The 14,215-nt window shown below is 50.0% G+C and overlaps 1 protein-coding gene across 1 annotated transcript in view; it reads left to right on the top strand.

The window, feature by feature from the left end:
- The window catches only part of Vat1l (vesicle amine transport 1 like), a 141,535-nt gene that overhangs the window by 29,862 nt on the left and 97,458 nt on the right, over nt 1–14,215 (top strand). Inside the window, exon 3 of the mRNA XM_047529028.1 lies at nt 1,172–1,387. Within this exon, the coding sequence (XP_047384984.1) occupies nt 1,172–1,387 (216 nt within the window). The remainder of the gene's footprint in view (nt 1–1,171; nt 1,388–14,215) is intronic.

Genomic DNA, 14,215 nt, shown 5'->3' with positions numbered 1-14,215 from the left:
TAGACCCTGCTCCAGGACACAGTGAGGCTATGGCAACCCTATTCCAAGGTACACAGAACTGGCCAGTCTGGCCAATCCCCAGGGCTCCAGGGAGCTTACCTCAGGCATCTCTGGGCTCCCATCTACCCTACACACACACACACACACACACACACACATACTGATCTTGTTATCCTTGGACCACCGTCTGAAATATCACCACCACAGCTTCATTCTCTACTAAAATGTCCTTTCCAGAAGGATTTACCTTCTAAGCCCTGTCACTCACAGAGCTTGCCACATGAAATTTCCAGGGAACATGAACAGTTTGAAAGCATGAATTGCACCTCATTTCTAATTGTTATCTCAAGTCTCTAGAACCTAAGAACAAAAGGGGCTTAATAAGTAATCCTGGCAGGGGATCATTGTGGTGTCATGAAAAGATTTCTGGAATTGGACAGGACTTAGGCTAGCTGTTTTTAGCCCAGAGACTTAACCTTTCTCAGTCTCAGTGTCTTATGTGTTATTGGGGACAGTATCCCATAAAGCTGTCATGTACACTGAATAACTGACATAAAATGAAGATCACAGAGTGTGGTGTGTTATTATCGTACAGTAAATGGTAGCTTTTCTGTTGTGACGAATTGCACGCGTGGAAAATCTCGATGAGCAGAAATCTAGTCTCCAACCCGGCTCTTAAGTCTCTCATCTTTGACTATGGGGTCTAAAATTCTGGAGAAGTCTTAAGGGAAGGGCCCACATTGGTTAGGTGAATGGTGGTTTTTTAAGAATGGAGGGAGGCTCTGTGTCATTTTTCTACCTTCTCTGGATATACTGGGACTATTCTGGCCTCTTACTGCCACCTAAATGATGTTCAGAATTTCAGGGAGAGAATGGGTCCTCAACCACCTAGCTTCCCTGGTTCTGGGGACGAGGCGGGTGTACAGAGCTGCCAATAATTTGGATAACTTGTGAAACTTGAATAGTAGTTTGAGTTTTTACTGCAAATAAAAAGTTATGTTTCATCAAAGAATAAAGGACAATGGAACTCAGAAGAATTTGGATGGAGGTCCCAAATTAGGAGAAAGAAAAAAATGATGTTCTGTACCATGGACAGCTCCAGGCAGTTTAGTCCTCCTTGGCCCTCCGTCATGAGCCAGCCCTCGTAAACTCTGTATTTCCCTGTGCCCAGATCGGGGACCGCGTCATGGCCTTTGTCAACTACAATGCCTGGGCTGAGGTGGTCTGCACGCCAGTGGAATTTGTCTACAAGATCCCGGATGACATGAGCTTCTCCGAGGCCGCTGCGTTCCCCATGAACTTCGTCACAGCCTACATGATGCTCTTTGAAGTGGCCAACCTGCGGGAGGGGATGTCTGTGCTTGTGCACTCGGCTGGCGGTGGAGTGGTAAGTGGCTCAGTTTCCTCCAGGTGGTGACGGGGCAGTGGCGAGACGCCCAGCTGACCACGTGAGTTCCGCGTTAGTAGAAGTGATCTACGGCTCTGGGGGCCACAGGGACGGCAGAGTCCTGACGGGCCATGGCACTGGTGGTGCATGAGCCTCATAGATGGTTTCTCTGGAGCTTAGGAAGCTCTCCAGGGTGGCACGTGAGGACGTGGTGGTCTCTGAGCTAGTTTCTGTTGAGAAGTACTCTCAGTCATGGTATCAGAATGAAACGTTGTGTCAATCATTGTGAGATGACTTGTCATTAACGTAGGAAGCATCTCAAAAGCACTGCCAAAATTTTCAGTAAATTGCACTGGACTTGGATGGTTCCTACAATAATGACATTTTTATTCATTTGTGTTTTGGTATATTTTCTTGAGGGCGAGAAGGGAAGACAGAGATTATACTGGCATTCTAGGAATTACGGTAAACCTAAGCACATCCATGAGAGCAGTTGACATGGCTGGATTGTGTGTATCGTGTCTCTGGTGTGTCTTTGCCAAAGGTCAAAATGGCTGAAATGGAAATTGCTGTTCTGGCTTTGGGGATGGCAGAAATTTATTCCCTGGTCTGACTGTGTTCACTAATGCAGCACTTATTTATTAAGTACCCACCATGTTCTAGACACTATGAATGTAGAGGTCACGAAGAGAAGGTCCCCACATGTCATGTGACAGGGCTTAAGGGGTTCTTAGAGTTGGTGATTCTGTGGTTTGACGAACTCAGAGATGAACTCTTTTGATGGAGTCTGTCTCAGAGAGGTTTTCACTGGAGATTTTGCTCACATTGATTTTTTTTTTTATCATGGCTTTCTACAGTGATCCAAACCCTATGTCATGTAAAGCACATTTCTGTTTTTCATTTCCAAGAAAACAAGCTCACGTTCTAAACCACGACGGCAAAGATATGAAAACTCAGGAATGAATGCCTTAAGAAGAATATCTTCAATCATGTAGCAACTTTGTTGATGTCTTGACCATGAATAAAGACATCATAAAAGCTAAATATCCCTTAGAAAAGAAATGGATTTCAGTTCCAGCATTCTACGAACAGCAAGTCAGCCATTTAGAATGCTGGCATTTACAATCTCAGTGTGCCCAGCGTGCAGAGTGTGGAGACAGTCTCAGATGCTCAGCATACGCTCCCGACTCTACCATGATGCTGGACTTGGTTCTGCGTGGGTCAGTGTTTATACCTTGGCACTGTTGAATTTCAGTGTTTACTTTTCAGTTTTCCATGTGTTTGTGTTTCTGGGACAAAGAGGAATAGGGGTATTTGTTTCACATGGGAGAAAAAAAAAATCTTGGAAATAACAGAAGTTTTTACCATGCCTTCTTCTGGGCTTCCGGACTTTATCGACAATAAGAATGAAAATGTAGAACAGATGAAGGAACTGGGGGAAGGGACAAGAGGGGAGGAAGGTAAACTAATCCTATAATTCAGATTAGGGTGTATAGACAGTTTAAAATGGACAGTTTTGTGTCTAGTCTTCTTAATGGTGGTAAAAATAGGGAAAAATGATCCTCGGTGAGAGCCTGTGTTCATGTGATGGAAACAAAACCTGTACTAGAGAAAACTGTAATTATACTGTGTTTTGAGACTGAAGAATATTTCTGTGTGGTTTCTTATAAGAAGTACATGCTGGAAGGCAATGGATAGCCTCGCTGAAACTGTTAATGTAAATGCAACTGTTCCCATGAATCTTTTCCTTATGCTCTCTTCCTACCATAGTCTGATAGCATCAAAGTAAAGAAAAAATGTAATGAAAGCAAATACTCTGAGGCCCAAAGGATATGGCCTGGCTTAATCTGTGCACGGAGGTAAAAGGTTCAGTCGGGCCTCTCAGGTAGGAGGATCTTCTTGAGCATCAGTCCTCCCAACCAAGATTTGGTGGATGGTGTGCAGCAGTTCAGGGTCACGATTAGCCCTGACCAAGTGCAGATCCATGTGTGTGGACAGGGAGCTGAGCCGGGGCCAGGTGGACCCTTTCTTACAAAAATGAAGGGGTCCTCAGTGAGCCTGGACCACCACACCCCACAGTGTAAAGAGCAGAGTCCCCTTAGAATGAGATTGCTCCCGAGAGGATGACTGACCACTCTTCTCACAGTGGCGGGAGCCTCCTGGGGCTCTATCTGTGACACCCTGGAGAGTAATGAAGGCGCTTCCCATTGCTGCTGCCGAATCTTTGAAGCGCAGCCACCAACTGCATGGCTGCTGTGGTAGGCAGGTGACACCCCTGCACCTGTCCGCATCCGAATGCCCAGCACCTGTCAGTACACAGCAAAAGGAATTAAAAGATGTGTTTGAGGTCAAGACCTCGAGATGGGCTGTCGTGAATTATGCAGGTGGGCCCAGTGTAAGTACCCACAGGGGTCCTTAAAGATGGAAACGGTGGGATGGGCAGAGGAGTCAGAGGGAGATTTAAAACGCTCTGCTGCTGGCTTTGATCATGGAGGAAGGGGCTATGCGCCAAGGAACGCAGGTGGCCTCTAGGTGATAGAAGAGATAGGAAATGGATTCTTTTCTGGAGCTTTTGGAAGGAGCGCAACCAAGCTATCACCATGATTTTAGCCAAATGAAGGCCATTGTGAACGTCAGACCTCCAGAGTGGTAATGTAATAAATCCTTAAGAACCACTTAATTTGTGGCAATTTGTTACAGTCCCAACAGGAAACTAACACATTCACTTTCCCTGGGTGGCCATCCTCCATTGTCACTGGATAGACCACAGAGGCCTGCAGAAAATGCCAGGATCAAATACCAGAGCTGGGATTTGTTCCCTACTGTGGGGGATTCCAAACCCAGGTCCTTCCACTCAGCAACCCACGGTGCTGGGAGAACACAGATCACTCATTCTTTCACTTACCTTTTCATTTAATAAATATTTATCCAACCCCTACCTTGTGCTAAGTATAGACCTTTGGAAGAGCCAAGAGATGATGGCCCAAATCTTCATTTTCTAACCCGATGTAGATGAGATGAGAAGAGATCAAACCTAATTAAGACAAAGTTGCATAAATTGGGTTTATATAAAGTGTGTCGTCCTAATGGCACCAAGACTCCTGTTTGATTTGCGTCAAAGGCCAGGATGGGGAATTTGCAAACAGCACGTGAGTTACGCCAGCCTTCGCTGTGACTTTGGGGAGCTTTAATTTGAAAGATCCTTCAGTCCAGAGCAGGATGCGCTGTCACTGCCTTGCCCAGATGCCTCCGCGGCCTGTCAGATCTTCGGACACATTACTCTCTCCCGACTAGAGCAAGACCAGATGGCCCGAGATGGTAAAGCCCCTAATCGAATCTTCAGAAACTGCTTGAAAATTGGCTCAGAGTCCCCTTAGAGGGAAAGTAACAAAATAAGCAGTGGCATGGGGCTCGTGTCAGGAATGTCACAGGGTTTTGCTGCCAACCCGTCTAACAAGGCTTGCCAGCCAGGCTGTGGTAACTGGGAGGCTCTGCATTGAGGCGTGCTCCGTTTCTGGGGGGTGGCACGTCTGTGACTCCGAGCCTGGCTGTAGCTGCAACCGACATGTGATGCGTTCCATTTACAAGGTCCTCTTCGCTCATCACTGTACCGACTGGGCAGCCAGCGCCAGGGATAGTGAGGGTCGCTTCCATTTGACTGAAGAGGGAGCTGACGGATAGAGAAGGGGGTGTGGTGTGAAGGTCAGGCCGGAGGGGCTGCTGAGCCCAGGGCTGATGCTCTGGCTGCTCCGCCCAGCCCTGTAGCATCCATAGCATCGTCCATGAGATGAGATGTGCCTCTCTCGCCCGGGGTGATGTGAGACTGGTGCCTTCCTCCACGCGTCCTCCTCTCCAGCCACGCTGAGCTGCTGGCTCTGCTCAGAAACCACTGCGCTCTTTGAACCTCTCTGCCTTTTCACATGCTATTTCTTCTTTCCAGAACGGTCTTCTCTGCTAGTTCAAGTGCCACCCCTCTGAGAAGCCGCACTCTACTTCTTTGTGGGGGTGACCTTAGCCCTTGCATGAAAGCCACAGGAGAATCTGTCTGGCTCCTGGTGGCGCATGGAGTCACTGTCTGAGCAACATTTCTTGGCCAGAGCTATATCTTCCAGACATGGTTGTGTGGTAGGAAGAAGCCGAATTCAGTCCTCAGCCCTACCATTGAATAGTTGGGTGAATGTGTGGGCAACTTAATTTCTGTAAAGTGGCGGTGACGACGTCTACATCATGTGAAGATCAGCGTAATACCTGACACAGAGTCTATAAATGGCACGGAGAGGAAGAGGGGGGAGCAGGAGGAAGTGGAGAAGAGGGAGAGGAAGAGAGAGGAAGAGAAAGAATTCTTTGTATATAACCTTGGACCCAATGTAGGGGCAGAATAAATTGAATTATTTCTGGCCAAATATTTGATGCTAAAAAAAGACACTGCATCCATATGTCTATTACACTTCCTGAGACAATGCAGAGAAGGTCCTTCACCTCTGTAACATTCTTTCTCCTACCCCATAACCAGTTTCATAATGAAGCATCATGCAGGCACAAATCGGGGAAATTCTATATGGGTCTATTCTGACCCATATGGATCTATTCTGACCCATATGGGTCTATTCTGACCCATATTCCTAGAAACTTTCAAGGTCATGGAAAACAAAGAAAGATTAATAAACTGACCAGAAGAGACAAAGGAGTCATGAAAAATAAAAGCCTGAATTGGATCCTGAAAGAGAAAACAGGCCTTAATGGAAAAACGGATAAAAGTCAAATAAAGCCTGTAATTTAGTTCATATTATGGTGTTCATCCCCAGCTTTGGTAAGCAACCCAGAGCAGCGGAAGCCATTACCATTAGGGAAATCTGGGCGAAGGGGATATGGGCAGTCTCCCTCTGATCTTTCAACCTGTCTGTGAAACAAAAAATATTTCAAGATAAAGAGCTGGAGGGAAAGATGGTCAGAAGATGCCATTTCAGCCAGTGGATCCTTGGCTAAGGCACATGCCTTCTGGCATCTTCTCATGGCTGCCCCTGGCTATAGCACCATTTCCATGCTCCTCATCAAGAGGACAGTGGAGAGACACCCTAAAAGCAGCTGGCTCTTCTCCTCTGGCTCCAACTGCAAATCACAAGAAGGCCTGAATGACGCGTCTCTGATCTGCACTGGGAGAGGGGTCTTCTCCACAGGTACCCTGCTAGGACGTGTGGAGGGGGAGCTAGGCAGGCAGCCTGAGCTGGGCCGCAGGCCTGGGAAAAGCAAGCACACCAAATCCAGAGTTAAGTGGCCAGTGAATAAACTCTGTTCATTATGGATGAGGCTTTTCCCTGTGTCATTCAAACCCCATAGAAGGAGCCACACAGAAGGAAGCGGGGTGTGTCCAGAGGGCTCTCTGGAGCCTCCTCCACATCTTCTAGGGCCCAGGCACTGGTGGTCTCCCTGAATGACTGACTCATGTTCTAACACGAAACCTTGAGAACACAGGCTGAGCACAGCTCCTCAGCGTGTTGAAGGGTTCAGGCAGCTTGGGTTGGTGCCCAGTTTCAGCAGAAAAGACTCGGCCACCTGCAATTCTACTACGGGAGTGTGCTTTGTTGACAACCAAACCATGGTTGATCAGGAAATGCACCAACATGAGCCATGGTTGATCAGGAAATGCACCAACACCAGCCCGGCCAGCTCTTCTCCAACCTGCTGGGAGTTTCCGAGTCCTGTGATTCATCCACCCGTTCAGCACGTGGGCAGGGAGGGCCTCGCTGTTCAAGCTGTAAGGTGCTGGGAATTCAAGGCGACTTTCAACAAGGAGTCCTCCGAATCACAGGTACCACTTAAATCACATGATTACAGGGACAACTTTGTGACGTGCTATCAAAGAGATGCAAGTGGCGGCGAGTGTTTATAACAGGACTGACCTGGCCTACAGTGGGGTAAAATCAGGGATCAGCTTTCCCTGGCAGTGGTACTGGCCCTCCAACCTGAGGATGATAAGCAGATGGACTGGACAAGAGTGTGGGCAGCGGGCACTCATGAGGGGGTGGGGCTTCACTGCTGTGGCGGTGGGCTGAGCTTGGATAAGACGTTTAGGGGAAGTAGGCTCCATGTAAGGAATTCCCCATAACAGGACGTCTCCCGTCCACCTGCCTCTCTGTCCCTTTGCTGCTGCTTTTCACCTGGTCCCAATCTCCTTCACCTGGGTTACTGCCACAGCCACTCAACTGGCTTCCTGACCATGGCTTTCTCTTTTTGATTCTTTCCACTCTTTGCTTGTAGCCAGAATGGCCCTCCCAACCCGCCAATGCCCTTGGTTATAATCTTCAGTGGCTCCCATTGTTCTTGGATCAGTTCAGGCTCCTCGGCTTCCTGGTACACGCGGCGCATGTCCTCTGGGTCTGCCCCTGCCCACCACCCTTGCTCCGTCCCCCTATTCCTCTTTAGACTGGCAGTGCGGAAGGACTTGCAGCCTCCGTGAGGAAGGGGCAAACCTGGAGAGCTGACCACCAGCTCTGTGCTCTGCCCATTTTGTCCCTTGCATCTGCCCTCCACCCCAGTCCTTGCATCTAACTGGGGCCACGTGCCTGAGTTGGGCAGTGGGACGTGGGAGAGGCCATGTGGCGTGCAGCCCTCCAGGCCTGCTATTCCCCCACCATCTTCCATGACCGCCCTCCCCGGTTCCCTTCAGGCATTGAGCTCAACCACGACCCTGCTGCCACCAGCCTGGGACGCTGGATAGTCGCACTTTCTTCCTGCACCCCATCTGGTCCCCGCCCCATGGCCATGTGAACTTAGCAAGAGCAAGGAGAAGAAAAGAAGCTTCCATTGTCTTCAGTCACTCAGAATCCCGCCATCGCCCAGGCTGGCTCTGACTCTCTGCCCTCCTGAGGGGAAGCGCTAACCCTGGGCCCTGGGGCCAGCCCTCGTCCAGAGTCCACGCCCTTGGGTAGCTGCTTAACTTCTCAGTTTCCTCCTTCGCCTAATGGAAATAATAATAGCCACTCCTCCGGGGTTTCTGTGCATGTTAGATGATCGGATGCTTAGGAGGCACTTAACACAGGCTGGGAGCAGGCGTCGAGTGCTAGCTGCTGTTATTAAGTGTTGGTTCGCTTATCGTACCCCACCCCCAACCTGGAAGCACTCTAGGTTTTTCTTTTGGTGCCTGGTCCCTGACATATAATAAGTACAGCAAGTGTTTGTGAATCCAAAAGCCGACCTAGGCCTTTCTCTTTTTTTAATGTTCTAGAAATGTTTTTTGGCTGAGCTAAGGAGGGCCCTGCCGTTGAGTTAATCCCAAGGGAAATGTCGATCCTGGAGAGTGTGAATTTCGGGTCGGTTAAGTTGTCTCTGGGGCTCTTGCCCAGGCTGGCCAACGTTCTGGTATCCTCCCTGGATCTTTCGGCTGCACTGATGTGTTGCGCTAGTTTGAATGAAGGCCCCTTTCATGGCCACTGTGCCGGTACCACGCGTACCCCCCACCATCCTATGGCCCCGCAATGCAGCGTCCACAGTCTTCAGGGACCGCAGAGCCAGCAGGGAGCCCAGACACCCCCGCTAGCTAGGCACTGGGCCGTGAAACCTTGTTCTCTGCTCCCTGCTGGTGTCGGTGGACAGCGAGGGACAGCAGGGATGAGCCCTGGAGTCAGCATCCTGGGTCCAGTCCCAGCTCCGCCTTCCCAACCACTCCGACTCAGCCTCCCCCTCTGTGACTTGTCATCCTGGGGCAGCACTTGGCACCCCCAAAAGGATCTACAACAGCTTCCCAGGTTGAGGTTGCCCAGTGGATTTCAAGGCCGCAGTGTGCCTTAGTCAGCACCCACATTTCCAGGGCTGGGGACTCCCAAGCCAGTGCTCTCGGCCCAACCCCACAGCAGCGTCCTCAGAAAAACCTGCACCTTCCTCCCTTCCTCCCACCTGCCCCACCTCGAGCCCCAGGATAAGGGAGGTTTCACTACAGCAAGACGCTCGGCCCCCGAGGGCCTGTGATGATAGAAAATGGAACTGCTAAAAATTTAAAGAGAACGAAGTGGCACTATCATGTCCTTCATGAATAATCGAAGGGACAGGGATTAACTGCATCTCCTCAGCAGGAGGGGCCGAGGCTGGGGACTGTCCGAATGCCTAACCCCCTCCTTCTCCAGGTGTCCATCCTGGGACGCAGGCCCCTGACTTCCCAAGTGTCCACCCGGCTCCTGAGGCCGGGCGCAGAACAGGGCGCAGAACAGGGTGCACCTCCCTTCCTGGGAGCCTCTGATGCCGGCACCCTGGACTGGATTCCCCACGCCAGCAACATTTTGCAAGTTAAAACAACATAAATATCTTAAGAAAAGACTTCTCAGTTTCGTCTAAATCTGCGGAAACCTCACTTGATCTTTATTCTAGTTGCCCTTAATTCCTTTCTAGCAAGTCACGATTGACTTGGAGAAACTACCTTCATCATAAATATTATAAAGGTTGAATTTGGCCTCTGAGACAGGATTCCTTCACTCAATATTAGCGGAATGAATATATCAACCCCAGAGGGGAGAACAGCTGAAATAGATTGAACCCAGTAATGTCCATATATTGTCTCTAAGGTGGATACTACTACACCCTTGTTCTAACAGGGGAACCTGAGACCCAGAGAGGTTAAGTAACTTGTTCCAGGTCACACAGTTATTTAAAGGAAGAGCTGACATGGGAATCTTGGAATGCAAAGCCTGCGTTTTGAAGGGTTTGGCTACGCTGGCTGGTGGGCTGTGCTGGAGAACCCCTATTTCTACCTGGAGTGGAGTGGGTTAGATTCTGTCCTGTGGGTCTTTGGTGGTGGGCTTTTTTCTCCATGCTTGATGACAGTGTGGCTTGTCCAGGAGTTGAGTGACCCTGGGGAGGAGGGGACTCTTTGGCTGACAGCACTGCAGCTGCCTTTGGAGTTTACACCTAGAGATCAACCTCCAGGCTACCTGGGTCACAAAGGCAGGGACAATGCCACCTCTTCATCCCTGACTCCCTCTCGACCCCTGAGCCCAGGACCCAGACCACTGCTCTAGCTTGATCAATATTTGCAGGAAGAACGAATTCATATGGGGGAAGAAGAAGGGGCTAAAAGGTGACATTTAAGATCCGGAAAAGCTGCAGGACTCAGGGTCCAGACTTCTGGTGGTCAGCTCGGCTTCTCCAGCGTCAGATGAGCGACCTCGGCACAACTTTAACTTCCTGGGGCCTCGTGAAAAAGACACGGGCGCAGTAGCCATCTCCTAGCTTTTATGTAGAGGTCTACAAAGGGGGTCTTCCAATAGGATCAGCATGCGCTCTGGCACATAGAAAATCTAAACGCTAGCTACTGTTAGGACGATTATTATTACTGTCACTTTAATGTCATTATCTAATTAACAAATATTACCCAGTGATCCTTTGACATTTATAGCCAGAAGCAAGAGAGCAGCAAATAGCCATCACAGGGTGGCTGGCTGCTGAAACCAGCAGCGAGGGCGGATCAAGCCAGTCTCGCCTCCCTTCCTGTATCTGCCCTGACAGCTGCTGCTCAGCGCCCTGCAGGATCCGTGGGATCATCTCCCTTGCCCAACAGCACCCTCCTTGAACACGGCCGACATAATTAAATTCGAAGGAAAACTTAGCTCCAGAGTTCTGGCCTCCTGGTCATATGCCAAAAACCCCCAACACACAGACTTGTCTTTGCTGAGTTTATGTGACCCTGGGGACCCATCCACTTCCCCAGCGACACACTGGAAAAGTCGCAATTGCTTTTCAGAATATTATCGCCTTATTAAGAAGAAGCATCGGCTCCACAGGGGGGCGAGTGGGATGTGGTCAGCGGCGGCCTCTTCACATTCGAGGCGTGTGGTCTCTGCCCTCGCTGACACCGTGGGCTGCCGGCCCCAGTCCTGGGCACCCTGCCTCCCAGGCTGACGGCTGGCGACCTGACTGGGTTCTTCCTGCGGCTCACCCAGGACAAACTCAACACGCTCCCTTTTCCATTCACTCTCTCCCTGCTCAAAGCACGTTTGGGCCCCTCCATTGTGTGACAGGAAGGGGACAGGAAAGCCAAGCCCACCCTCCCTCCTCCAAGCCAGGGCCCTTCTCCCCACCCTACACCCCCTGCCCACCCCCCACCCTTCATACTTCCCGTGTCCCTCTCTGCCTCTCTCCTCTGCCTCCCCTTTCCTTGTCCCACCTCTTTCTGTCCCTTAGTCTGTCCATCTTTCTGACAACTCTGTCCATGTCTCTCCCTCGCTTCTCTTTCTCTATATCCTTTCCTCTCTCTTCCTCCCTCTCTGTTTTTCCTCTCTTTCCCTCTTTTCCTCTCTCTTCCTCCTCCCCTCTTCCCTTTCTCTCTAAACACCTGTCCAGTGCAGGCCTTGGGGACACTCCACATGAACAACTTCAGGACTGCTCCCGCCTTCCCAAGGCCTGAAGTCTCATCAGAGGGGCCCGGCCTCCTCCTGTGGCAGTGGCGACTGCTCTTGAGGCAGGAGCAAGGACCCCCTGGTCATGGAAGCCGAGGACCTAAGCCCCTGGTCTAGGGACTCAGAGACTCCCCTGCAACTACACTTGGGACTCCTGTCCACATGTGAGGCAGGGATGGGGGAGAAAGGAGTGCAGGGAGAAGGGACAGAGTGATGTAAGAAGGGGCACCACCGTGGGACTCGGGCATGTGGTGACTGATGGGGCAGGGCAAGAGAGGAGAACTTGGAGAGAGTGACAGTGATGGACTGGGGTGTGACCGCAGAGCAGCCATGCTGATGAGTGGACCCTCGTCCTTATCAAAAGCCACGTGGGGTCATTAGCAGAATTTGAGCAGAGATTTAACTCAGGGTTGACATTTTGGTAAGATCCTATGTAAAGGAGCTTAGGGAGGGTCAGTGGGTTAGAGCAGGCCAGTGTGGGAGCGAGGTGATTTGAGATGGCTGTGTTCCAGAGTCCTCCTCCAGGATCTCTCAACAACTGGAGGGGCTGTGATCAGAGACCCAGGCATCCAGGGCTGCATCCTTCCATCTGTTGACATCAGTGTGTGACCCTGACAAGCACTTTTCCATCCCTGGGCTTCAACTTCTCCTGTAAAATGAGGTGGACCCAATGTTTCTTCTGCAAGATGAGGTGGACCAGCTGCTGCTGTAGAAGGTGGTGGACCCGGTGTTTCTTCTGCAGGATGATAGACCAGCTGCTGTAGAAGGTGGTGGACCCGGTGTTTCTTCTGCAGGATGATAGACCAGCTGCTGCTGTAGAAGGTGGTGGACCCGGTGTTTCTTCTGTAGGATGATAGACCAGCTGCTGCTGTAGAAGGTGCTGGACCTGGTGTTTCTTCTTCAAGAGGAGTTAGGCCAGATGCTGTTGCTGTGAGATCAGGTAGACACCAATCTCTGCGGCCCCGTCTGCCTTCATTGTGGTCCTATGATTTCTTTGTGATGCTGCCTGTCTTCACCTTCTGAATGAAAAGCTCCACTTTGAAGAGCTGCCCTGGAATTAGAGATCCCGGGGGCTGGCTGGAGCATCTCCACCTGTGCACCACAGCTCCACTTCTCTCTCCTTCCAGTTCTGCTCCTCTGGCTGCTCTGCCGATGTTGTTCCTGAGAGTGCTCCTCAGAATCACCTTGCATCAGATCTCTCCTCAGAGTCCTTTTTCAAGGAACCTGAATGGTTTAGTCGACTTTTTCACTACTGTGACTGAAAGACCTGACCAGAACAATTGTAGAGGAGGAAGAGTTTATTTGGGGGCTCACAGTTTCAGAGGTCTCAGTTCATAGACTCCATTCCTTGGGGCTCAAGGTGAGACAGAACATCATGGCGGAAGAGTGTGGCAGGGGGACGCGGCTCACGTGATGATCAGGAAGAGAGGGAGAGACTCTACTCACCCGATACAAAATATATTCCCCAAAGGCATGCCCCCCATAACCGACCTCTTCCAGACACACCCTGCCACCTTCGGTTACCACTCAGTTAATCCTTATGAGGGGGTTAATTTGCTGATTGGGTTAAGGCTCTCATAACCTAATTATTTCACCTCTGAATGTTCTTGCCTTGTTTCACACATGAGCTTTTGGGGGACATCTCACATCCAAACCACAACACTGAACTACAATAGTTATTGTGAAGATCACTCTGATTATCAGGTCTCATTGTCTGTAACCCATGAAAACCTACCTATCTACCTGGTTCATTGGTAGGATTTCCCCAATCATAACCCTGATTAGACCTTGCTACACATCCCTAAGCTCGCTTAGTTTAGAAAGCTTACCTTCTCCTTTCCAGGAGTCCTCCACTTTGTCCACGATTCTGCTGAGTGCCCAGAAGACACTTATAAATGCTAATGGGTTGACTAGGCATTTGGACCCGGAAGCTGATGAACACTGTTTTCCTCCTAAACCCTTTGGGCTTCCCCAGTCTATTAGTAAACCCAGGATACATGCCAACAAAAACATCAGAATAAATTCACACTGTGCTCCTGTCCAAGCAACCTGGCCTCTGACTAGCCCCTAAAGAGAAGAAGAAAAATTATCCTGGACTCAGCCTAAAGAAAAGAGACACACACAAAAAAAAAAGATTAAAGAAGCATTTCTCTTTATTTGGTCAAGTTGATTAACCTCTCTGGACTCAGTTCCCTTGTCTTCATGATGAGGCTTAACATGTTCAAGGGTTATGTGAGTTACTGCACAGAGAAAGCAGGACCAACAGCATCATCTGTGAACTTGTTAGAAATGCAAGTTCTTGGGTCCCTCCCCAGACCCACTGCAGAATCAGAAACTCCTGGAGGGGCCAGCAATCTGTGTCTTGGTGAGCCATCCAGGAGACTCCAGTGCATGTTCAAATTTGAGAACCACAGCCACAGAACTCTGAGCAGGGAACCCAGCA

The sequence above is a fragment of the Sciurus carolinensis genome, chromosome 16 (assembly GCF_902686445.1).
Source record: "Sciurus carolinensis chromosome 16, mSciCar1.2, whole genome shotgun sequence".
Lineage (NCBI taxonomy): Eukaryota > Metazoa > Chordata > Mammalia > Rodentia > Sciuridae > Sciurus > Sciurus carolinensis.
This window is presented reverse-complemented; position numbering and strand designations above follow the sequence as displayed.